The following is a 27,356-nucleotide window of genomic DNA, read 5'->3' on the forward strand; positions in this document are numbered from 1 at the left end:
GGCCAATTGTTTGTGTTGCTTGGCTTAGTCATAAAGCTACCTCATTGCACCTCTTCTACAGCTTTGCATGAGGTGCTGTTTGGAACTTAGTTTTTGAAAAAGCCATCCTATCTGCCACTGCAGTGCCACTCCTAGATGTGCCAATTGTTTGTGTCGCTTGGCTTATTCATACAGCTACCTCATTGCACCTCTTCTACATATTTGCATGAGGTGTTGTTTGGGGCCTTTTTTTTTTATATCTGCCCTCCTGTCTGGCACTGCAGTGCCACTCCTAGATTGGCCAGGTGTTTGTGTTGTCCATTTATGTCACTTAGCTTAGTCATCCAGCAACCTCTGTGCAACCTTTTGGCCTAAAAACAATATTGTGAGGTGTGAGGTGTTCAGAATAGACTGGAAATGAGTGGAAATTAATGTTATTGAGGTTAATAATACCGTAGGATCAAAATTACACAAAAAGTATGTGATTTTAGCTGTTTTTATGGTTTTTTAAAAAAATCATCCAGATCCAAAACCAAAACACGAAAGGGTGGTTTTGGCAAAACCAAGCCAAAACCAAAACACGAAAGTGGAAAGAGAACCAAAATCAAAACACAAAACATGAAAAGTGCCAGCCACACATCTCTAGTAATAATAATATTTGCAGCCAGCCCACTACGGGAAAGAAGATTGCCTTTTGATGGATTTGAAAAGGAAATGTATTATTTATCAATTAAGACACAAACAGATTATCTTATGTATTTGATACTTCATTAAATTGGCAAATTGTGTAAACTGGGTTATGTAACTTTAGAATTTACTACCACACCTACACTACTGTTTTATCCTGATGAATATAATATGGTTTCTAGTGATACAAAACTGGTGTAGAGATTACTCTTGCAGAGCTGGACATATCTGAAAGCTGACTGTTTTATTCCAAGTGTGTCCAACTGTACATAAGCAACTCAGTGCTAATGCATGCACATGATGCAGAAAAGAAAAATACTTATTGGAATGTTGAACTGGAATCTCAGTTTTGTGCTATAACCATATACTAGATACGATACCCGGGATTGTCCGGGTTGAACAATGGAACTTGAAGTACATCTGCAGCATACTTACATACTCTCCTGCAAGTGGCGGGAGACTCCCAATTTTTCAGGCAGTCCTCCACACCCACAGAAGAGTGCAGCATCTCCCGCATCCCGCCAGCTTCCTAGTGAAGAGGGCAGGATGAGGAGATTATGCATGGAATTATGGCACAATATGATGGGGGTGGGGCTAATATTGCAATTTTGCATCATTTAGCCCTACACCCTACCAGTGGAACTGCGAATCCACCCAAAATTCAAGCTGCAACTCCTTTCTGGGCTTATTCTTGTGAGATTTCACAAGTAGGCAAGTATGATCTGCAGCCTTCAGTTTTTTACATTGTCTTCACCAATAACCCCATTCCATTGATCCTGAAAAGGACAATGGTCTTAGCAATGAAATGGACATATCTAGCCATTTCTATGGAGCATTTATACACCGATGCCTCAACACTGAGGTGTAAACAAAGTTTTTTGTTTTTCATTGGAGACCACGGCTAATAACTGTCAGTGCAGATATAGTGTCACAGTTGATCCTCCTAATCACTGCTCTTACGTTGGAGCTCTGCCTACTCCCTTTAAGGGGTCAGTGCTCTTGTTGGCAATGGGGAAGAGATGATGGTATGTAAGAGACGGAAAAGCACATTTATCAGTATTTATTTCTAGGTATATTCAGCTTCAATATACCGCAATGATGTCTCAGACTGTAAATAAACGATAAAATATCCAAATAAGAAATTCCTATTAACCATGTGCTTTCATCATTAAGGGTATGCTTTCTGTAATTTTAAATAAGATGCTATATAGTATTATAATTATGGATCCTATAGTTGTAAAGTACAAAGTGGTAAGTATAAAAACAAAAAGTACTATAGTAATAGTGTAAATGCAACCCAATAATTTGTTATAGCAAAATATAGTTAAATTAATGTGAACTTTGTGAAATTTTGTTATTGCCAAAATGTTCTTGCTCTACCCTTGGAAAATTGGGACACGTGGAGGAAGGTGTCATTATTACTTACATAACAGCACGATTGCTTTTCCGGATAATCCGTAGTCCAAACTTTCCATCTTTAACAACAACAACTTCATAAAGCCGCTCTTGCTCTGTACTTGTTGGACTGCTGGGTTTATTTAGTGGCACAGGAACTTCATATCTTTTGTTGTTAGGATCAAAGATCTATGTAAAAAAAAATACTGTCTGAACTAGAACTCATGGACATCTTTGTAATGGATAAGGGGAGGCATGCTGGTCATTTAGATTTTCAACAAAAGTCCTCTCGGGATTCATTTAAAAAGAAATTAAAATAAGATTTTACTTACCGATAAATCTATTTCTCGTAGTCCGTAGTGGATGCTGGGACTCCGTAAGGACCATGGGGATATAGCGGCTCCGCAGGAGACAGGGCACAATAATAAAAGCTTTAGGATCAGGTGGTGTGCACTGGCTCCTCCCCCTATGACCCTCCTCCAAGCCTCAGTTAGGATACTGTGCCCGGACGAGCGTGCATAATAAGGAAGGATATTGAATCCCGGGTAAGACTCATACCAGCCACACCAATCACACCGTACAACCTGTGATCTGAACCCAGTTAACAGTATGATAACAACGAAGGAGCCTCTGAAAAGACGGCTCACAACAAGAATAACCCGATTTTTGTAACAATAACTATGTACAAGTATTGCAGACAATCCGCACTTGGGATGGGCGCCCAGCATCCACTACGGACTACGAGAAATAGATTTATCGGTAAGTAAAATCTTATTTTCTCTGACGTCCTAGTGGATGCTGGGACTCCGTAAGGACCATGGGGATTATACCAAAGCTCCCAAACGGGCGGGAGAGTGCGGATGACCCTGCAGCACCGAATGAGAGAACTCCATGTCCTCCTCAGCCAGGGTATCAAATTTGTAGAATTTAGCAAACGTGTTTGCCCCTGACCAAGTAACTGCTCGGCAAAGTTGTAAAGCCGAGACCCCTCGGGCAGTCGCCCAAGATGAGCCCCCTTCCTTTTGGAATGGGCTTTTACAGATTTTGGCTGTGGCAGGCCTGCCACAGAATGTGTAAACTGAATTGTATTACAAATCCAGCGAGCAATCGTCTGCTTAGAAGCAGGAGCACCCATCTTGTTGGGTGCATACAGGCTAAACAGCGAGTCAGATTTTCTGACTCCAGCCGTCCTGGAAACATATTTTTCAGGGCCCTGACAACGTCAAGTAACTTGGAGTCCTCCAAGTCCCTAGTACCCGCAGGTACCACAATAGGTTGGTTCATGTGAAAAACAGAAAACACCTTAAGGAGAAATTGAGGACGAGTCCTCAATTCTGCCCTGTCAGAATGAAAAATTAAGTAAGGGCTTTATATATGATAAAGCCGCCAATTCTGACACACGCCTGGCTGAAGCCAGGGCTAATAAAATATCTCACATGGAAGGTGACGATGCTAAGTCCACAGTGGTGAGTGGTTCAAACCAATGTGACTTTAGGAAACTCAAAACAACATTGAGATCCCAAGGTGCCACTGGGGCACAAAAGGAGGCTGTATATGCAGTACCCCTTTTACAAACATCTGAACGTCAGGCACTAAAGCCAGTTCTTTCTGGAAGAAATTCGACAGGGCCGAAATTTGAACCTTAATGGACCCTAATTTTAGGCCCATAGACAGTCCTGTTTTCAGGAAATGTAGGAAACGACCCAGTTGGAATTCCTCTGTAGGGGCCTTCTTGGCCTCACACCACGCAACATATCTTCACCAAATGCGGTGAAAATGTTTTGCGGTTACATCCTTCCTGTCTTCAACCAGGGTAGGGATGACTTCATCTGGAATGCCCTTTCAGGATCCGGCGTTCAACCGCCATGCCGTCAAACGCGGCCGCGGTAAGTCTTGGAACAGACAAGGCCCCTGCTGGAGCAGGTCCTTTCTTAAAGGTAGAGGCCACGGGTCTTCCGTGAACATCTCTTGAAGTTTCGGGTACCAAGTCCTTCTTGGCCAATCCGGAACCACGAGTATCGTTCTTACTCATCTCCCCTTATGATTCTCAGTACTTTTGGTATGAGAGGCATAGGAGGGAACACATACTCTGACTGGTACACCCGCAGTGTTACCAGAGCGTCCACCGCTATTGCCTGAGGGTCCCTTGACCTGGCGCAATATCTGTCTAGTTTTTTGTTCAGGCGGGACGCCATCATGTCCACCTTTGGTTTTTCCCAACGGTTTACAATCATGTGGAAGACTTCCCGATGAAGTCCCCACTCTCCCGGGTGGAGGTCATGCCTACTGAGGAAGTCTGCTTCCCAGTTTTCCACTCCCGGAATGAACACTGCTGAGAGTGTTATCACATGATTTTTCGCCCAGCGAAGAATCCTTGTAGTTTCTGCCATTTCCCTCCTGCTTCTTGTGCCGCCCTGTCTGTTTACGTGGGCGACTGCCGTGATGTTGTCCCACTGGATCAATACCGGCTGACCTTGAAGCAGAGGTCTTGCTAAGCTTAGAGCATTGTAAATTGCCCTTAGCTCCAGTATATTTATGTGGAGAGAAGTCTCCAGACTTGATCACACTCTCTGGAAATTTTTTCCTTGTGTGACTGCTCCCCAGCCACTCAGGCTGGCATCCGTGGTCACCAGGACCCAGTCCTGAATGCCGAATCTGCGGCCCTTTCATAGATGAGCACTCTGCAGCCACCGCAGAAGAAACACCCTTGTCCTTGGAGACAGGGTTATCCGCTGATGCATCTGAAGATGCGATCCGGACCATTTTTCCAGCAGATCCCACGGAAAGGTTCTTGCGTGAAATCTACCGAATGGGATCGCTTTGTAAGAAACCACCATTTTTCACAGGATCCTTGTGCAATGATGCACTGACACTTTTCCTGGTTTTAGGAGGTTCCTGACTAGCTCGGATAACTCCCTGGCTTTCTTCTCCGGGAGAAAACATACTTTTCTGGACTGTGTCCAGAATCATCCCTAGGAACAGTAGACGTGTCGTCGGAAAAAACTGCGATTTTGGAATATTTAGAATCCACTCGTGCTGTCGTAGAACTACTTAAGATAGTGCTACTCCGACCTCCAACTGTTCTCTGGACCTTGCCCTTATCAGGAAAGCGTCCATATTTCTTTTAAGAAGAATCATCATTTCGGCCATTACCTTGGTAAAGACCTGGGGTGCCGTGGACAATCCAAACGGCAGCGTCTGAACTGATAGTGACAGTTCTGTACCACGAACCTGAGGTACCCTTGGTGAGAAGGCAAATTTGGACATGTAGGTAAGCGTCCCTGATATCCAGTGACACCATATCGTCCCCTTCTTCCTGGTTCGCTATCACTACTCTGAGTGACTCCATCTTGATTTGAACGCTTGTATGTAAGTGTTCAAATATTTCAGATCTCACCGAGCCGTCTGGCTTCAGTACCACAATATAGTGTGGAATAATACCCCTTCCCTTGTTGTAGAAGGGGTACTTTGATTATCACCTGCTGGGAATACAGCCTGTGAATTGTTCCCAATACTGCCTCCCTGTCGGAGGGAGACGTTGGTAAAGCAGACTTCAGGAACTTGTGAGGGGGAGACGTCTCGAATTTCCAATGTACACCTGGGATACTACGTGTAGGATCCAGGAGTCCACTTGTGAGTGAGCCCCCTGCGTGCTGAAACTCTTGAGATGACCCCCTACCGCACCTGAGTCCGCTTGTACGGCCCCAGCGTCATGCTGCGGACTTGGCAGAAGCTGTGGAGGGCTTCTGTTCCTGGGAATGGGCTGCCTGCTGCAGTCTTCTTCCCTTTCCTCTACCCCTGGGCAGATATGACTGGCCCTTTTGCCCGCCTGCCCTTATGGGGACGAAAGGACTGAGACTGAAAAGACTGTGTCCTTTTCTGCTGAGATGTGACTTGGGGTAACAAAAGGTGGATTTTTCAGCTGTTGCCATGGCCACCAGGTCCGATGGACCGCCCCTTTATACGGCAATACTTCCATGTGCCGTCTGGAATCTGCATCACCTGACCACTGTCGTGTCTTCGTCTGGCAGATATGGACATCACATTTACTCTTGATGCCAGAATGCAAATATCCCTCTGCGCATCTCGCATATATAGAAATGCATCTATAGTCAATAAAATCTTGTCCCTGTCAAGGGTATCAATATTTTCAGTCAGGAAATCCGACCAAGCCCCCCCAGCGCTGCACATCCAGGCTGAGGCGATTGCTGGTCGTAGTATAACACCAGTATGTGTGTATATACTTTTAGGATATTTTTCAGCTTCCTATCAGCTGGCTCCTTGAGGGCTGCCGTATCTGGAGACGGTAACGCCCCTTGTTTTTATAAGCGTGTGAGCGCCTTATCCACCCTAAGGTGTGTTTCCCAACTCGCCCTAACTTCTGGCGGGAAAGGGTATACCGCCAATAATTTTCTATCGGAGGAAACCCACGTATCATCACACACTTCATTTAATTTATCTGATTCAGGAAAAACTACAAGTAGTTTATTCACACCCTACATAATACCCTTATTTGTGGTACTTGTAGTATCAGAAATATGTAACACCTCCTTCATTGCCCTTAACATGAAACGTGTGGCCCTAAAGGAAAATACGTTTGTTTCTTCACCGTCGACACTGGAGTCAGTGTCCGTGTCTGTGTCGACCGACTGAGGTAAATGGGCGTTTTTACAAGCCCCTGACGGTGTCTGAGACACCTGGACAGGTACTAATTTGTTTGCCGGCCGTCTCATGTCGTCAACCGACCTTGCAGCGTGTTGACATTATCACGTAATTCCTAAATAAGCCATCCATTCCAGTGTCGACTCCCTAGAGAGTGACATCACCAATACAGGCAATTTGCTCCGCCTCCTCACCAACATCGTCCTCCTACATGTCGACACACACGTACCGACACACATCACACACACAGGGAATGCTCTGATAGAGGACAGGACCCCACTAGCCCTTTGGGGAGACAGAGGGAGAGTTTGCCAGCACACACCAAAAACGCTATAATTATACAGGGACAACCCCTTATACAAGTGTTTTCCCTTATAGCATTTTTATATATGTAATCATATCGCCAAATAAGTGCCCCCCCTCTCTGTTTTAACCCTGTTTCTGTAGTGCAGTGCAGGGGAGAGCCTGGGAGCCTTCCTCACAGCAGAGCTGAGCAGGAAAATGGCGCCGTGTGCTGAGGAGAATAGGCCCCGCCCCCTTTTCGGCGGGCTCTTCTCCCGGAGTTTGTGAGATCTGGCAGGGGTTAAATACATCCATATAGCCTCAAGGGCTATATGTGATGTATTTTAGCCATAAAAAGGTATTATACATTGCTGCCCAGGGCGCCCCCCCCCCAGCGCCCTGCACCCTCAGTGACAGTTGGTGACTGTTGGTGAAGTGTGCTGACAACAATGGCGCACAGCTGCAGTGCTGTGCGCTACCTTATGAAGACTGAAAGTCTTCTGCCGCCTGTTTCTGGACCTCTGGACCTCTTCAACTTCGGCATCTGCAAGGGGGGTCGGCGGCACGGCTCCGGGACCGGACTCCATGGCTGGGCCTGTGTTCGATCCCTCTGGAGCTAATGGTGTCCAGTAGCCTAAGAAGCAAATCCATCCTGCACGCAGGTGAGTTTACTTCTCTCCCCTAAGTCCCTCGTAGCAGTGAGCCTGTTGCCAGCAGGACTCATTGAAAATAAAAAACCTAACTTAAACTTTTATTCTAAGCAGCTCAGGAGAGCCACCTAGATTGCACCCTTCTCGTCGGGCACAAAAATCTAACTGAGGCTTGGAGGAGGGTCATAGGGGGAGGAGCCAGTGCACACCACCTGATCCTAAAGCTTTTATTATTGTGCCCTGTCTCCTGCGGAGCCGCTATATCCCCATGGTCCTTACGGAGTCCCAGCATCCACTAGGACGTCAGAGAAATATTAATGTTTTTAATATGTTAGGTTCAAAGTTGAAGACTTAGGTGGAGATGTATCAAGCCTACTAAAGAGTGGAAAGATGGACAAGTAGAAAAGTTGCCCATAGCAACCAGTTTCTACATGCCATTTTATAGAATGCATTTGATACATGCTAGCTAGAAACTGATTGCTATGGGTAATAGCTCCAATTTTACACTTCTCCACTCTTAAAAAGGTTTTAAACTTTTACCCTTTCATCCATTCTAACTATAAAAGTTGATCTGTATATTCAGTTTGGACAGGCATTTAACTGGTTGTATAAACTGTATCATAAATGTACTGTAATTAAAAGTACAGTGTATGTGTTATTATAAGTCAAGTAATAACTGTATATACAGTGGGGCTCACATAATTTTGAACACAAAACCAAACACGCATCACAATGTGATGTTTGCTCTAAGGTTTTGTGTTAACATTAGGTTAATCTAGGTGGATCCCTATGGTGACACTAATTACGGGGAGCATAAAATGTGACACAATTTCATACAGTTCTTTTAAAGTTAGCATAAGCAGCCCAGGCATCTACATGTCATAGATGGGGAGAGAGGTACTAGGCTATGATATCACTGCCCAGACTGAAAGGAGCAGGACATACCCCACATCCCGTCTGTGAAGGTAAGAAGCAGATGGGGTGAGGGCACCATCTCTGAGTATCGATGGAATGGAGGGAATGCCACCTAAGGCACTAACACTTATTTCATTAGCCCTGGTTGCTTAGATCATAGAAGTCACTCCTTACCTTGTTTATGGTGTGAAAAATGGTAAAAAAAAAAAAACTTTTAGAAAATATGGGACAGATGGAATATGATGATGGAAAATAAGCTACTGTAGCTCAGTGTCAAATTGGGGCATGAAGGGCCCATCAGGGGAATGTAGCAGTAGTGGCCCATGTTTATGGGTGTGGCCTGTCTACAAATGGGCTGTGATTGACTGCCCCAGCGGCTTGACTAACCATTAGAGAGAGCATGGTTGATACATATTTACAGTAAATACTGCTAGTGGATGCATGATAATGTACCAGATTGATAAAAACAATGCACTGTAGAGAATATACCACAGTCCTGTGCAGTATAAGGTAATTTATGTATAATGCATAATTCAACTGCACAGTTTAGAACCTGATCCCTAGAAAAGGAGGTGGGGCCCCAGGCAGTGGGGCCCACTGGAAATTTTCCAAGAGGTCCCACTGCCTGGCGCAGTGCAACCTCCTGTAGCTACAGTATAAACACTGGTAAAGACTATCTTGCCCACTCAGCCATGAAACAGTTGAACTGAAGCCTCTCAATTTACCCCATGACCCGTTTTTAGTTACCTTGAACTGGAGCATATGGTTTTCATGGAATGTTACTGCAACCTGCAGCTTGCTGATAGTGGTGGCTTTACTGTAACGTTGTGAAATTTTCGCACCCAAGGATATATCCACAGTGATACCTGTATTTGTTACTACTTCATTGTCAACAACATAACCATAGTCTTCCGGATAGTAACAAAATGGTATGCCTGCAACACTGGACTCCTGAAATGAATATTTGTTAAATACGATAAGAGTAAAGAAACTTCTCAAGTAAACAATTTTAATAAAATGACTGTATCCAGTTTCTATAAGAGCGCAAATTGCTCCAGATCTATGTTTATGGAAAGGGTGCATTAAGTACTGAGTGCAAGAATAGCAGTGTTTAGTAATGATGTATGCTTGAACATTTGCGAGTAATATTGCAAAGGACAGCTCTCCCAATAAGAGCTTCCCTCTGGGATAAAAGGAATTCTGGGATTATGACCCAAGAGTCCAATTGCAATGCGTGGACACTGGCCATCCAATTGGAACCCTTTCAAGTAAAATTGCAAATAGAAGACTAAAGGTTTCTATCAGGCAAAGCCATCTATAGACGGTGTTGCTTATCAGGTCCAAGCTCCAGAAAGTTTTGCTTTCCTGAGCTTGGTGCATTTGAGGAATGCTGTCAAACCTTCTGAAAACTGCATCTTTGGTAGTTTGGGCCTAATTAAAAGTTGATCGCAGAAATAAATTTGTTAGCAGTTGGGCAAAACCATGGGGGTCATTCTGACCCATTCGCTTGCTGCATTTTATCGCAGTCAAGCGAATGGGTACTCACTGCGCATGCGCTGGCGCCGTAGTGCGCCGGTGCATGCCAGATTCCAGATGGCCGAAGGCCGTAGCTGGGCTGCAATCGCATCTGTCTGATTGACAGGCAGAGGCGGTCGCTAGGAGGGAGGGGGTGGAAGGACGGCATTTGGCCACCGTTTTGGGGGCGCGGTCCGGCCAATGCAGACATGGCCGACCGTGTGGGGAGTGGCCTGCAGCGGCTGCGTGACGTCATACGCAGCCGCTGCGGGCCGGGGAGCGACGAGTATCTCCCGGCCAGCACGCTAAAGCTGCGCTGGTCGAGAGCTACTCTTGAAGTGCAAAGGCATCGCCGCTGTGTGATGCCTTTGCACTTCTGCGGGGGGCGGCACTGACATGCAGGGCGGACTAGCCCTGTGCTGGTTGTCCCCCCCGCATGTCAGTGTGAATGATCGTAGACGATCATCTTGGAATGAGGGCCCATGTGCACTGCAGGGAGGGTAGATGTAACATGTGCAGAGAGAGTTAGATTTTGGGGGGATGTGTTTAAACTGAAATCTAAATTGCAGTGTAAAAATAAAGCAGCCAGTATTTACCCTGCACAGAAACAATATAACCCACCCAAATCTAACTCTCTCTGCACTTGTTATATCTGCCACACCTGCAGTGCACATGGGGGGTAATTCCAAGCTGATCGCAGCAGGAAATTTTTTAGCAGTTGGGCAAAACCATGTGCACTGCAGGGGGGGCAGATATAACATTTGCAGAGAGTTAGATTTGGGTGGGTTATTTTGTTTCTGTGCAGGGTAAATACTGGCTGCTTTATTTTTACACTGCAATTTAGATTGCAGATTGAACTCACCACACCCAAATCTATCTCTCTCTGCACATGTTATATCTGCCTCCCCTGCAGTGCACATGGTTTTGCCCAACTGCTAAAAAATGTCCTGCTGCGATCAACTTGGAATTACCCCCATGGTTTTGCCCAACTGCTAACAAATTTGCTGCTGCGATCAACTCTGAATTACCCCCTTTGACCGCATTTTTTAAACTGATGCTTTCTGTACTGCGTGTTTTGAAAATGTATTTATTTATTTATTAACAGTTTCTTATATAGCGCAGCAAATTCCGTTGCGCTTTACAATTTGAAATAACAATAACAAACTGGGTGATAACAGTCATAGAGGTAGGAAGGCCCTGCTCGCAAGCTTACAATCTATAGGGAAATAGGCATATGTACACAAGGAAAGGTGCTATCTATTGCATAGAATGAGAAGACATGTGAGGATATGTGTGGACTGTACAGAGTGGATGTAATTTGATAGGAAGGTTTATGAAAGTTATGTGGGCGGTTCAGGAATTTGATACGCTTGCCTAAAGAGGTGAGTTTTGAGGGAACGCTTGAAGGTTTGGAGACTAGAGGAGAGTCTTATTGTGCGTGGTAGGGCATTCCACAGGGTGGGTGCAGCCCGATGAAAGTCCTGCAGTCGTGAGTGGGAGCGAGTAATGAGTGTGGATGAGAGACGCAGGTCTTGTGAAGAGCGCAGAGGTCGGGTTGGGAGATATTTTGTGATAAGCGAAGTGATGTACATTGGTGTAGTTTGGTTAATGGCCTTGTGTGTGAGTAAAAGTATTTTATATTGAATGCGGTAGAGTACAGGTAACCAATGGAGGGACTGACAGAGTGGATCTGCAGACGATGAACGTCTAGCGAGGAAGATAAGCCTCGCCGCTGCATTCAGAATGGATTGTAGTGGTGAGAGTCTTGTTTTGGGAAGACCAGTTAGGAGACTATTGCAATAATCAATGCGGGAGATAATGAGAGCGTGGATTAGAGTTTTAGCAGTGTCTTGTGTAAGGTATGGTCGTATTTTGGATATGTTTTTTAGATGCATGTAACATGATCTTGAGACAGATTGAATGTGGGGAACAAAGGACAGATCAGAGTCAAGGATGACACCTAGGCAGCGAGCTTGTGGGGTAGGGTAGATAGTAGAGTTTTCAACAGTGATAGAGATATCAGGTTGGTACCTACTATTGGCCGGTGGAAATATAATTAACTCTGTCTTTGAAATATTAAGTTTGAGGTGGCGAGATGTCATCCAGGATGAGATGGCAGAATGGCATTCAGTGACACGGTCCAGTACAGATAGGGACAAGTCAGGGGAGGATAGGTAGATTTGAGTATCATCTGCGTACAGATGATACTGAAAACCAAAAGAGCTGATTAGTTTACCAAGAGATGAGGTATAGATAGAGAAAAGCAGAGGACCCAAGACTGAGCCTTGCGGTACTCCAACTGAAAGAGGTAGCGAAGAGGAGGTAGATTCAGAGAAGCGAACACTGAAGGAGCGATTAGATAGGTTCGATAGGAACCAAGAAAGGGCTGTGTCTTTAAGACCTAGGGATTGTAGTGTCTGTATGAGAAGAGAGTGGTCTACAGTGTCAAATGCAGCAGATAGATCTAGAAGAATAAGTAGTGAGTAGTGGCCTTTAGACTTCGTAGTGACCAAATCATTAACCACTTTAGTCAGTGCCGTCTCTGTGGAATGTTGGGAATGGAAGCCTGACTGAAGTGGGTCCAACAAAGTGTATGAGTTAAGAAAGTGTGTGAGTCGAGTGTAGGCAAGTCTCTCAAGTAGCTTAGAGAGACAAGGGAGCTGAGAGATAGGGCGGTAGTTTGAGAGAGCATTAGGGTCAGAATTTTGTTTTTTTTAAATGGGAGTAATCACTGCATGCTTGAAGAGTGAAGGAAAAATACCAGTAGAGAGAGAGAGATTACAGATGTTAGTTAAGGTAGGGATGAGCACCAGAGACAGAGCTTTACTTATTTGTGAGGGTAAAGGATCAAGAGGAGAGGTAGTAGAGAAGCAGGATGAGAAGAGTGATGATACTTCATCTTCATTTGTGGGATCAAATGAAGAAAGAGTGCCAGAGGGTTCAGGTACAGAACGGAGCAGGTCACTGGCTGCCGAAGAGCATACCATTTCATCTCGGATCTTATCAATCTTCTCCTTGAAGTAGGAAGCAAGATCCTGTGCCTTGATAGTGGCTGGTGGGGTAGGTGCAGGAGGATTCAGAAGTGATTTAAATGTATTAAAGAGTCGTTTGGGGTTAGAGGCTTGAGCAGAGATAAGAGTTTGGAAATATGTTTGTTTGGCAGTGTCCAGGGCATTTTTATAAGAATGGTAGACTGTCTTATATGTGAGGAAGTCACTTGAAATACGAGATTTACGCCACTGACGTTCAAGTTTTCGTGTGAGTTTTTGAAGTTGTCTTGTTGATTTGGAGTGCCATGGTTGACATCTAGGCCTACGTGGAGTGTGATGGGTAGCTGGAGCCACTTCATCAAGGGCTAGTTCTAGAGTCTTATTAAGGTGTGATACAGCCATCTCAGGAGAGGTGAATGCAGAAATAGGTGAAAGCAGTTGTTGGAGTGAAGTGGAAAGTTCTTGAAGATTAATTGTGTTAATATTTCTGCGAGTTTGAGGAAGATTGGAGAACTTCCGCAACACAGGGTTTGAATTAACAGAGGAAAGCATGCAGGTGATAAGGTTGTGATCTGATAGGGGGAAAGGAGTGTTAGTGAGTTCAGAGATGGAGCATAGTCTGGTTAATACTAGATCAAGGCAGTGACCCGCCTGATGAGTAGAGGAGTCAGTCCATTGGGAGAGGCCAAGAGAGGAGGTTAGAGAGAGTAGTTTGGAGGCATGCGCAGCAGCTTTTGGACAATCAATAGCAATATTGAAATCACCCATGATAATGGTGGAGATGTCAGAGGATAGAAAGTGAGGGAGCCAGGCAGAAAAATCATCCAAAAATTGTTTTGGATGCCCAGGTGGGTGGTAGATAGCTGCAACATGCAGAGAGAAAGGAGAGTAAACCCTAATGGAATGTACTTCAAATGATGTAAATGTGAGTGATGGAACCTGTGGTAGAACAGTATATGCAAAAGATTGGGAAAGTAAAAGTCCAACTCCTCCTCCTTTATGGTTATCGGGTCTGGAGGTGTGTGTAAAGTGGAGACCACCATGTGCCAGTGCTGCAGGGGAGGCTGTGTCAGATTGTGTGAGCCAGGTTTCTGTTATAGCCAGCAGATTGATGTTGTTAGATATGAAGAGGTCATGGATAGATGTTAATTTGTTACAAACAGAGCGTGCATTCCATAAGGCACATTTTAGTGATCTGGAGGGTGATGGAAGACATGTGATGTTTATGAGGTTAGCTGGATTTCTATGTTGCTGTGAATCAGGTGAATGCGAGTGATGCAAGTGGCTGGGTCCTGGATTTGGTGAAATGTCACCAGCTATCAGAAGCAGAAGAGAGAGATAAATGTGGGTGTCAGAGGTTTGTGAAAGTTTTTTATGGTAAGAGGTTGTAGATGTTATTGTCAATGAGTATAGGGAAGTAAAAAGCTCATGAGTGCTAATAAGAGGGGAGTGTAGAATTGAGGGGGAAATATGTACAGAGGGGTGAGTTGCTGGGAGACTGAATGATGCAATGGCCTTTATGAATACTCCATGAAGAGCAATGCAGAAAATCAATTTGTGGAACATAGTTAGTTTGAGCTGAAACCAGTGTTTTCTAGGCTGAGAGTGTAAGGTTTTACCTGTTCAAGTTAAAAGTGCAGGTGCCTACTGGTGTTGTTCTGCTGTATGTTAACTGTGCATTATAGAGCAAAGTGACAAACAGGTATGTACAATCACATGTAAATCACAATGTATATAGTTGTCTACCAAATTGGTTGCATTTTGTTCTTAGAGGTCATGAGGATTTTAGTTGGTAAAATATTTACATACGCTGAAATACACAGATGATTGGGAATGTAAGGATGGGACGAAAATGACAAATGAGAGATCCTAAACATCAATCTCATAGTCCACCTGTACAACGCTTTGTGCATTTGTTGTGGATTTTTTTTTTATGTTACCCAAACAAGCATGGATTGATTCAAACAGTCAGGTGAACACAATGCATACTATTCCATTTAGGCTTTTTCTATCATAACTTTTTCCCTCCTATTGCACTATTTATTAGACCCTTAGCTGTTATTCGAGTTATGCTGGAGCACTCAAGACTCACTACCAGTGATGCAGCCTAGACCACATATAGTAAGGAGGGGGGGGGGGGGGGGGGGGGGGGTATAAAAACATACAAATGTACCTTTTTTGTTAAATGTAATATGTGTGCTGACTGCCTGACCCCAGAGATCAGCAACGCTGTGTGTTTCACAGCTGCCGCTGCACCCAGTATGCAGCACTCCTTCCTGTATAAGCAAGCCCCCAGATTCCCATAGTCTAGTTACACAGGAGTTTGTGGGCGGGCTTATACAGGAGACTTGAAGCTCAGTGCTATGACTTGAATGCAGCGGTGGCTGTGAAACACAGTGGCGCTGCTGATCCCCAGGGTGAGGTCAGGTAGCCAGCACACATATTACAAGTAACAATAAAGATATGTTTATATGTTCTAACAACCCCCCCCCCCCCTTATATTCTATATGTTGTCTGTGCTGTAGCCAAAGGGCACTGCTCACCCCCAAAACCACAATAATTTATTCTATGCAGCACCTACTGTATATTACCAGTGTTCCCCAAATCCAGTTCTCTAGCATCCCTCGCAGCTCATGTTTTCAGGATTTTGTTTATGGAAACAAGTAAAATACTGATCTAGCCATCATATTGTTTTGTGCGCCGGCATCCACTGGAGTGCCCAGATGGAATAATTGATTACTGTTATGTTGTTCCGTCATTTTGATGGGCTGGTAACTAGCATAGAATAAATCACTTGTACTGTACATGACTAATCAAATGCTGACATAGAAGCTGGTAATACTCTTGTAATATGTGATGGTAATAAGATGCATTTGTCCATGTTTTCTTTGTATGAATAGGGCTTAAAAGACTTCTGCAAAGTAATGTCCATTCAATGTCTGTCCATTAATTAACCTAGAGACACCATTGTTTTAGGCCTTACACTATTAGCATAGGTTTTTGTTGGTTATATGCACATCTACCATATGTACCATATGTGAATATGTGCGCCCTTATTTTTTTTTACTTTCTCATAAACTAATAAGGTGATCTCTTCAGTGACGAGAGCACTATTGGGGAGATATATCATGCTGTCCAGAGACATAGGGCGGCAATGTATGTTAATACGCCCATTGCAGCGATGTTAATCGCATATGTACTAACATATACGATTAACATCGCAATGCAGTGACGGAGGCCCCCCGCGATACCTGTGACGTGGTGTGCAGGGGGTCTCTGTCATCTCTCTGGGGTCTCCACCTGCTCACCTGCCGCGAAGCAGGCAGCAGGCTGTCCTGGGTGCCTCCTCCTCCTCCCTGCAGCCGGAAAGACCTCCGGCTGTGTTGCTAGGGGTAGGAGGAGTTTAGCTTCTGGTACCAGGGCTTCCTGGAAGAACATATGTCAGGGGGGAGGGGGTCAGTGTCTGCGGTGGAGGGGGCGTGTTGCGGTGGCTGACGTTAAGAAGCCCATAGGCTTTTATAGGATATCGCCATCCAAAGATGGCGATACCCTCAAGGGCGAAATTGCGGTGGACGGGGGTTAGTACATACGAAAAATGTGATAAAACCTCCCAAAAAGAGGGTTTTGGGGGGGGTTTATCATCCCGACCATAAAGTGGAGAAGTTGCTCATGGCAACAAATCAGTTTATAACTGTGCTAGATAAATGACAGCTACAAGCTGATTGGTCACTAAAGTATGAGCAAGATATCCACTTTATCTCGCTCAAAGGCTTAATATGTCTTCCCTATGTGAGTTGTGATTTGATGTGCATAGAATATGGTACAGAGCCTGATATAGGCCCTCATTCCGAGTTGATCGCTCGCTAGCTGTTTTTAGCAGCAGTGCAAACGCTAGGCCGCCACCCTCTGGGAGTGTATCTTAGCTTAGCAGAAGTGCGAACAAAATGATCGCAGCGCTGCTACTTAAAAAGATTGTGCAGTTTCAGAGTAGCTGTAGACCTACTCCATCCTTGCTGTAACTTCAGTCTGTTTAGTTCCTGTTTTGACATCACAAACACGCCCTGCGTTTGGCCAGCCACTCCCCTGTTTCCCCAGCCACTCCTGCGTTTTTATCAGGCACGCCTGCGTTTTTTCACACACTCCCCGAAAACGGTCAGTTACTACCCAGAAACACCCACTTCCTGTCAATCACTCAACGATCAGCAGTGCGACTGAAAAGCGTCGCTAGACCTTGTGTGAAACTACATCGGCTTTTGTGAAAGTACGTCGTGCGTGCACAGTGCCACCCATACGCATGCACAGAAGTGCCAATTTTTAGCCTGATTGCTAAAACAACAGCAGCTAGCGATCAACTCTGAATGACCCCCATAGACCCATGGGTCCCTAGGTAAGATACTGATCTGGGCCCTCATTTCCCTCTTTCTGTCAAGACAAACCAACATGAAAACAGATTACATTAATCAAAACCACTCAACTAGGCCTATGTTGAATAATGGATGATGAAGTACAGATATGGTGTGGACTTTGCAAAAATACCATTCCGGATTTAGATCAGGCTTCAGTAAATTAATTTACTATATCATTAATTAACTCATATAAGCTCATGTACACTGTAGCTATTCTTAAAACTTGTTATCTATGAGAAAGATATTGACTGCTTTGGAGTACAGCGCAAGCAAGTTATCTAGAACTGCTCCCTATGCAGTGCCATAGCAAGGCAACATTGCACTCTGGACCAGCCCTGCTCCCGCTGCACATGTATTGTCATCAAGAAGGGACCGGGACCAGAACAATGAGGGAAGCTCTAGGGTCTGCAAGATGCAGACACATTGCAAGCTAAGTAACGGTACCAATGGGGTGGAGATGGGTCCGTACTCTTAGCCTTGTGCACTGGGTTTGCACACCCCTAGTTACAGCTCAGTCCCTCTGTCATTTGTTCTATTTAGCTTCATTTTAACTATTCTGTGAAACAAATCTTACAGAGAGAACCTGGTACATCTGTAATTCCACAAGTATATATTGAATGCCTTTAGATGTTCATAGCAAAAGCTGGGAGCCACTGTGCCAAGGATGCAGAGGATAACATAATATGTTAATAACACATACAGTATCACTTTAATAACAATATCACTTTAAAAAAGAGTCTATGAGAAAATAAGATGTCTCTTGTGCAAATCTGGTTTTAGTGCTCTACTGCCTGAACAGTTCACGCATCAAAGCACATGTTCAAACATTCGCCAGCATGATCTCCCTTGCACAATTGTTTATGCGTTACTAACGTTGTTTGTAGTCCTGTGGTTATTTATAGTATGTCATGTGTTGGCTCTAATCTGTCATCATGTAGTTGATTATGAAACAATGTGACAATGTTTTAAGGATTTAACATGTACTGTAAATACAATAATGAATGACATCTTTACCCGAGAACATCTTTGAAAGAAAATAAAAGTTATTATTAGTGCTAAAAATAATAATATTATTATGTACTGTATTAGTATGATATAAGGGGCATTTCTTATAAAGAAACAGTAAGATAAACATATAATAGAGGGGCGTCATTCAGATGTGGTTGGAGCGGTTGCGTCTGTAGCAAAGTACTGATTATCTGTACTTTGCGCATATGCAGGACCCGTTCTACACATGCACAAACAAATCCTGCATCAATAGACACAGGATCACATCAGACATAAGACACATCAGTGATTGACAGTCTGATGCCATTTCTCCAAATGGAGGCATCGCTGCAGTTGCAGGGGAGGGGAGAGGTCCGGATCTCCATCAGAGCACAGAGATTTCCTGGCCTCTAGGTAGGAAATGCAGCAGTAAACTGTCTGATGGTGTCAGAGGTGATCCAATACTGCATCTTAGGGTGCAGTTTGGATCAGTAATGCATGCAAGAGGCGTGATGCCTCATTGTGCATTACCATATTAATGATAATTCTGCTGTTTTTATGTAAGGAGCAGAGATAGTAACTCAAACCACATCTGAATGACACCCAGGGTGTACAGTCAGAGCTGGCCTTAACCAAGTTGATGCCCTAGGTAAGATTTTGGCTGGTTCCTAGCACTGCCTCTAGTTTTGCCTTTGACCCAACACCCCTCACCCAGCAGCACAGATTACAGAGCAGCCAGCAACACCCATCACCCTTCACCCACAACAATCCTCCTCCAGGACCCCTCACCAGATGATCTACTCTGAAAGCTAAATAGCTTTTGTAATCTACTAAGGTAGCACACTTGCACATGTCGTAGGCCATGGGGTGTGGCATTACAAAAAGGGGACATGGCCTTGCTGCACGGAGTGTAGGGACTGTTTCTCCTGAAATCACATATTGGCTCCAACAGTGCCTCACGTAGGAAAAAAGTAAAACACATAGCCACTACAGGAAAAAAACACATTGCCCCACACAGAAAAAATTTAATCACATTGCTGCTACAGGAAAAAAGTAAAACTCATTGCCCAAACAGGATAAAAACACAATGCCACCAATCATACTACGGCGCCCTCTGGGTAAAGATAGCCACAGTTTTGGCAAAGACTTCCAGATCATAAATATTTCCTGAAACCAAATATACCTCCCTCCATCCACTTTCAGTCTCATTGAATGCATGCTGTCACCTTGCCCCCATTTTTTGTGGCTGGCTGGCTTGCTGGTAGTGTGTCCACCACTCCAGCTTCCTGATTCTGCATGAATGCCCTTTGTGGGTGGGGTGGGTATTTGCTGAGACACTACTTGGAGGAGCTGCTGCATCTGGTCATGCACAGCAGCCCTTCTCCCGCTGCCATTTTATATGCTGCACGCTGCCCTCAATGACTGCTCCCAGCCCAACCATTGCCACTGCTGCCTGCTCTCCACTGCTTGAGCCTGATTCGAGCTGAGAGCTCCGAAAGCGGTAGCCAGCCCAATGTAGCAGAGCTGCTGTCAAGTCAGGTGCGCCGGCCGCAAACCTTCACCTGCTCTAGGCAGGCTTGAATGCCCATAGGCATTCCACATGCCCTTGGCATTTGCTTAGTTTGCCTATGCCTAGGGCCGGCTCTGTGTGCAGTAATTATCTCCATCCTAACAAGAAAATTAACAACTTCACTTTATTTTTTTTTACTTATTGCATCCTTTTCCACGACCGTATAGAGGAATATGGCCACAGGCCAAAATTATGTCTAATAATGGTAATTAATAATTATGTCCCTAATAACTTTCATGCAAGGAGCGGTATTCATTATAATGTTCCCTAAAGAATACTAAAGTGATAATAGCTCATTAGTTATATACAGACATTATATGCAGGAATGTATACATATTAGCTTCACTTGTGTATTAATTCATATCTTTATTTTATTACACCTACCTGCCAGATGCAGCCCCTGTTGATACATTTCTGTTCAGTTGCATCAGGTAGAGGATGGCAATCAAACTTTTCAGAATCATTCAAACTAGCTGGGCCAAGCTGATCCCATTCCACAGTATAAGATTCTCCCAATGTCATCTGGAGTCCTGTTATGTGTAGAACCTACAGATACAAATGATGCAGCCATTAATAACCTGCCTTTGTAGTAATACATTTCCATTGTAGTTTGAAATGTCGCCTTCTTTTAGATAAGGAACAGCAGTGACACAGAGAAACTTCACTGGGGTTCAAAACATTTGACATTATACTTCATAGGAAAAGCCATATTTATATGCATACTGTATGCTCAACAAAAACAGTAGCATTTGGGCCAAATGTATATAAGGTATAAGGTATACAAGTATTTATACTGCACTTACTGTTTTCTCCAATCAAAAAATATACTTTACTGCATTATTTCTAATGCGAGTACCAATTATGTAATGCAAATCGACAATACTTGATATAATAGTGCTAACGAATTTTGTGTCATAAGCTGGAAAGGTCAGTACACAAGGCGTGAGTCAGAGGCAGCCAGATAGTGAATCAGAGGCAGCTGCTGGTAGTCTTTATTATAATGTATATTATTGCTGAAAGTCATCATTATCATGATTACATATTAGTAAACAAGGCCTCCAGCATCTGCAAAAGAGATATGCCTCTTAAAATGTGTATTTATGGGGTGTTTGTGTTTCTTTGTGTCACAATTATATGTACACATCTTTACTATACTCAGTCTAAACTTGCCACCCATGCCCCCCATATTCTGCCTTTCCTAGCACAAAGAGACACAACTGAATTATACATAAAAAGCTAAAAACAAATGTGGGCATATGGATTTTTGATGTGCATGCATAGTACATAAGTGCGTATCTGATGTTCAGACATTGTAAGAAAGAAGCAGGTGCAATCAGATACACAGTAAACTTTTTTTTTTTTTTTTTTATATTTGTTATAGGGGGTCTCCTTTTTCCCCAAACACTTTGATTCACCATACTTTTTTTTGCCATAACTCCTGGTACAACCAAATAAATAGGAAAATGGGAATACAATAACTGTTTCAATTATTTTTTGAGATCAACTAAATTTTCAAAACTGTCTGCTACATATCTGCCTCAGTCTACATTTGGCCATAAAATGTTGCATGATTTGCCAGTGGAATCTGGATTGTGTTCAGTCCAACCCCAACCACACTGCACTGCACTGCACAACAAAAGTGTAATTTGACAGAAATACTGTATAATGCTCAAATGTTGTATTGCTGGGACTCTGCGCCCCGGGACAACAACCTTTTCTGCTGTAAAGTCTGATTCTTTTAATGCAGTTACAGTATGCTCAGATTTATTTGTGACCTAAAAATAAAAATGAGTGTGCAGTAACTCAAAATTTGATGACTATCAAAAGAGGCTGTTTTATAGGTGTGTCATTGAAGTTTTAAATTTCACTGTGACCTCCTCTTCTCCACTCCGTGGTCCAGTGTAAGCAGGTGATAGTGACAGAACTGCTCCCCATGTATTTTTCACATCTAACTGCATGTTGCCAATTCTTGAAATATGTTCCCACTCTGTCTGAATATTTGTATTTTGCAGAATTTACAGTATACAGATGTCTCCACATACATATCTGTCCTAAAAATCATGCCAAATTGCCACACTGGGCATGCCACAGTCTTATAGACTAAGGCGCACCATGTGTCCTGCCACACACGTTTGTAGAGAATATGCATGCTATTCACATCACTAATGCAACAAAAGCACAATGCCCTGGACACTGGTGCGGGCACTGTATGCACCACAGAGGTTTATCTGGATACAAAAGCAAAAGATTGAGAACCTATACAAGTTATCTGTGCCATACATTGCCATCTTAACGTATAGGCACATTGGGCATCAGCCCAGGGACCCATGACTCTAGGGGCCTTCAAGTAGGGGTGGACTAGGCTGTGCCTGCTGAGTTCTTGGGAGGCAGTTAGAGAATGCTGCCCAGCTCTATGAGTTACACAGAGCAGCCAGGCAGCTTTCTCTACCTGCCTCCCAGCCTGCAGCCAGACAGTGAATAGCTGACAGCATGCTGACTGGTGGAAGGTTGGATTTATCCACCAATTAGAGTGCTGATAGTGCTTCATTGAATAGAAGCATGTGGAGAGATGGTGCAGGATCACAGGAGGGGTAACTTTTTTATGGGGTTTTTTGTTATTTATTCCCATGAACTGGTGGATAAGGGCCCCAGTGCATTGTTTTGCCCTGGGTCTACAATGGGGTTAGGACAACCCTAGTGCCATGCATAGTTGTGTTTACTGTACTCTGCAATATTATACTAATTTGCTTGGGTGTAGCTACAATGTGGCACAGATGCTAAAGTCACCGTAAGTATGGAAACTTGGGAACGCTACCCATGGTGAAATATCTAAGTTGCACCATGGGCATCCCACCATATGGAGCAAAAAGGATAGGTGTAGTGAATACACACATCTGTATGAATGACAGACAATTAATTCAACCATATATTGGAGAAAAAATTTCCAAATTCTAGAGGCCATATAATAATGAGGTGAATATTTTGTGGGACAATATTTAAACTTTAGCTCATGGATTTTAAGGTCTGAAAATCTATCAGTTAAACCTGGTGTACTAATGTATTTCCAAATTTTTACAACAATTTTTTAGATTACATATACATCTGGATACAGTTTTATAGGATACATCTGGATAAATTATCGGTGATAAAACTGTGGTAAGACAAAATGAAAAGGAAACATTTAATTGAAGTGAATTGCTTTGTGTGCCACAGTGGGCGTAAATGACGCAGCCTTGGAGGCTGGGTGATCCCTGGTTTATTTGAGAAAACTGTAATGGCAGCATGGGGGAGCTGCCAACTGCCTTCCTTCACCCATAACAGGGTGAAATGTGAGAGATTCAGTGCTTACAATTGGCTCTGACTTCCATCATGTCTTTTTCCAACTATGTACATTGTATTTCCCACCCTCATAAACCTTCAATGCTTCCCAATCTAATTACATCATCTCTGTACAGTACACATAACCTCACATATTTTGTCTTTCTTTAATCTCACACCCTCCTGACCCTTTGCCAAAATTGCTGGTGATCATATTGGGTGTAGTATGTTATGCCGGCGGCCGGGCTCCCGGCGGCCAGCATACCGGCGCCGGAATCCCGACCGCCGGCTTACCGACAGCTGGTCGAGCGCAAATGAGCACCTTGCGGGCTTGCTGCGCTCGCCACGCTGCAGGCACGGTGGCGCGCTATGCTATCTGTTCTTCCTCCAGGGGGTCTTGGACCCCCAAGAGGGAGAAAAGCTGTCGGTATGCCGGCGGTCGGGATTCCGGCGCCTGTATGCTGGTCGTTGGGAGCCCGTCCACTGGCAAAATGAAGTCCACCCGATCATATCATGCAACCCATTAAGAAACTAGCAATCTGGTGGACCATTATGCAATAAGTAAAATCTATCCTTGTGTATCAATGCCTATTTCCCTATAAATTGTAAGCTTGCGAGCAGGGCTTTCCTACCTCTATGTCTGTCTGTCTCTACCCAGTTTTGTTCTATTTCTGTTGTTCTAATTGTATAGTGCAACGGATTATGCTGCGCTATATAAGAAACTTTTAATAAATAAACAGTAAATAATACAATTTCCATAATGGATTCTATAGAAGGAGTTCCACTTACAGAGGAAAAGGAGATAGATGAAGGAACAAAGGAAAGCATTTGAACAAGAAGACAAATATGTGAGATACTTTGATGTTTACCCACCTGGTAGGAATCATGTCTAAACGAATGACCTGAGGATTGCACAACACCACCTTTCCTTACTGTGACATTTCTACTACCCATGGGCAGTCCAAGTATTTTTATTTCTTCAAACTTTAGATTGTTTGGGTCATTATATGCTGCTGTGATTGCTTCCATGCTTAGAATATTCTGGAATATAAACTCAAATAATAATCCTACAAAGCACTGAATATGACATACATTAAAATAAACACTTACATCTGCTGTTCCAGTTTAATAATGCCTACCCCATTGTATCAATTCTACATTTTAGATTGAGGCTACATAATATTTGGTCGAACCCCAAACACCCCCCCCCCCCCTCCCCCTCTGTTCATTTTAATAGAACTGCATAGCAAATACTTACATTGGAAACAGTGAAACTATATAAAATATAGTTGCCTGATTCTATGGTGCCTGAAAACATAAGAAAAACAAAAATAAAACAATTACCCTCTAAAGATTAAAACAGTATATATATATATAATATCATAAAGCTGTTGGGTTTTTTTGAGTTTGTTTTTCTTAGTGTGTTCACCAGTGAATTTGAAACAAGCTTTTGGGCTTCCAGTCTCTGTAGGGAGACGCCACCATCAAGCAACATTTGTTATCATTTAAGAAAATCAATTTCATTGTTTTTCTCTGTAGTGTGAAAAGAGCAATACTGAATATATACATAAACAAGACTAAACACAGGCTCTAGAAATCTGACCTTTTGCCATTAAGTATGTTCCAATTATTGTTGCTCTTTCAACAGGAAGAATGTAATCAGTCACAAATGTCCAATTAAAACTCAATAAAAGATCTAGTAAATTGACAATATTTGATTTTTATTAATTTAATTTTATTTACTTTTTTTAAAGCTTTTTATTTATAATTCTGAATATTCTGTCAGCAAAGATTAGTGAGAATTAGAATTTGGTAGCGTCAGAAGATAAACTGTTCTTGAAGATGAGCAGATTATTATGGACAGTGACTTTCTTCATGCATACATTGCATTACTCTACTTGAAATTAGTGACTCTTTATAAATAACTGTACTGTACTGTATGTTCATAATCATGCACTTTGGGAATGCAAAAAAAGACAAAAGATGAAATATTGAAATCTAGAACAAGAAATATTGTCCATAGGCCATCATTAATGTACACTACATTTAGGGAAATTGTAAAATGTTTACATCAATGGGGGTGGGGGGATGGGGATATAAAATAAGCAAGTAAGACTAACATTTACAACCCTTAACAAATATACAGGAGCACAGAGAGGGCAGAGCAGGTAGAGATTACCCAGGCCTGGAAGTGCAGGGGACATGTAACCACGCCGCACTGTGATGCTGCAATCATATTCCCAGTGTGCTATCTGCAGCACACACTATAGTAACTGTATGTATACATGAGGGAGGAGTGATCACGCTACTGTTACCAAGCTGTATACAGTATAAAGAACTAAGGGGCAGATGTACTAAGCTTAGAAGAGTGATAAATTGGAGAGAGATAAAGTTCCAACCAATCAGCTCCTAGTTGTAATTTTTCAAACACAGCCTGTAGAGTGGCAGTTAAAGGATGACTGACTGGTACTTTGGTGTCTATTTACTAAGCCTAGGAGAGAGACAAAGTGGACAGAGATAAAATACCAGCCAATCAGCTCCTAACTGTTATTTTTCAAACACAGCCTGTAGCAGTAATTTGGGGGACATTTACTAAGCAGCGATAAAAGTAGAGAAGTGAGCCAGTGGTGAAGTTGCCCCATCAACCAGCAGCCCTCTATAATTTTACAGTATGCAAATTATAGATGGTTCTTCAGTGCTGACAGGTTGCCATGGGCAACTTCTTCACTGGCTCACTTCTCCGCTCTTATCACTGCTTAGTAAATGTCCCCCTTTATCTCCTTCCACTTTATCACTCTCCAAGGCTTAGTACATCTGCCCATCAATGTTACAAGGTCAAGTAACATTATTATGAACATCTCTTACATTTGACGTTGGCAGTGTGTAGACCATAAAGTACATCACAAGTTGTGTGCTGGCTTGATGGGTATATAAAATGTTTGATAGGGTGTCACTGTCTGCACACATATCACTTGTTGCTGTCATCAGTAAAAGGGGTAAATTAAAGAGGTTGCAAAAAAGGGATGATTATCAGCTTTTAGGCCAAGGGTGGCAGTATTTCTGAAACAGCTCAGTTACTGCTGTGGTGAAGGTGTATCGTGACTGGACAAATGGCACCATTGCAAATAACCAGCATGGAAACTGTGAAGCACCATGTGCCATTGATGCGAGAAGTTAACTTCGGCAAGAAAATTGCATGAGGGCCGACCAAAATGTAACGATGGAGCAGCTCACTATCAAAATAATCCTGAGGGCTGCCAGCCGTGTGTCTAAAATGACAGTTCATCCCATCTGGCTGCCGTCCGTGGTGCACACGGTGGTTACTCTGGCTGTTAGCTGGTGGTCATAATACACTCAACCGTGTATGTTGGCAGTCTACACAGTATAGTTCAAAACTCATTTAAATATAAGGTTGGCAAAATACTCTGTGGTAGACTTTTCTTCTTTCTAGAAGTCATAGCTTATATAATGTTTAATAGAGAGTTGCAGCTTTTACAATTTATTCATAGTTGTCTTAAGTTGCAACAATATTAATGAATCTATAGTGACAAAGAGATTTCAAACATATGTCTCTTAAACAATGTTCCCTGACAGCTAATTACAAATGCTGAAATAGTCTACCTGGGCATTAAATGATATCCATGTAAAGTTTCCTTCATAAGAAACTGTCTGCGGCATTTAGCTAACTCATCTGGCAGATATCTAATACTATTGAGCTTTGCCACTGGGGCAGATGTACAAAGCTTTTGAGAGTAATAGAGTGGAGATAGATAAAGTACCAGCCAATCAGCTCCTAACTGCTTTGATACAGGCTGTGTTTGAAAAAAAATGACAACTAGGAGCTGATTTGCTGGTGCTTTAACTCTCTCCACTTTATCACTCTCCAAGGCTTAGTACATCTGCCCTATATACAGTAAACTGGTGATCTATCACCTGAGGGAAACATTTAGCTGGCTTGAGTCATGATAAGTAGGAAGATCTCTCTGCTCTGATCTCTGAC

General features: G+C 43.2%; 1 protein-coding gene across 1 annotated transcript in view; it reads right to left on the reverse strand.

Annotated features, from left to right (window-relative positions):
• The window catches only part of LOC134909378 (maltase-glucoamylase-like), a 395,541-nt gene that overhangs the window by 281,981 nt on the left and 86,204 nt on the right, over positions 1–27,356 (reverse strand). The window contains exons 22-26 of the mRNA XM_063916182.1: positions 24,615–24,664; positions 24,230–24,397; positions 20,423–20,584; positions 9,318–9,521; positions 2,093–2,250 (exon numbers count right to left, since the gene is read on the reverse strand). Of these exons, the coding sequence (XP_063772252.1) occupies positions 2,093–2,250; positions 9,318–9,521; positions 20,423–20,584; positions 24,230–24,397; positions 24,615–24,664 (742 nt within the window). The remainder of the gene's footprint in view (positions 1–2,092; positions 2,251–9,317; positions 9,522–20,422; positions 20,585–24,229; positions 24,398–24,614; positions 24,665–27,356) is intronic.

The sequence above is a fragment of the Pseudophryne corroboree genome, chromosome 4 (genome assembly GCF_028390025.1).
Source record: "Pseudophryne corroboree isolate aPseCor3 chromosome 4, aPseCor3.hap2, whole genome shotgun sequence".
Lineage (NCBI taxonomy): Eukaryota > Metazoa > Chordata > Amphibia > Anura > Myobatrachidae > Pseudophryne > Pseudophryne corroboree.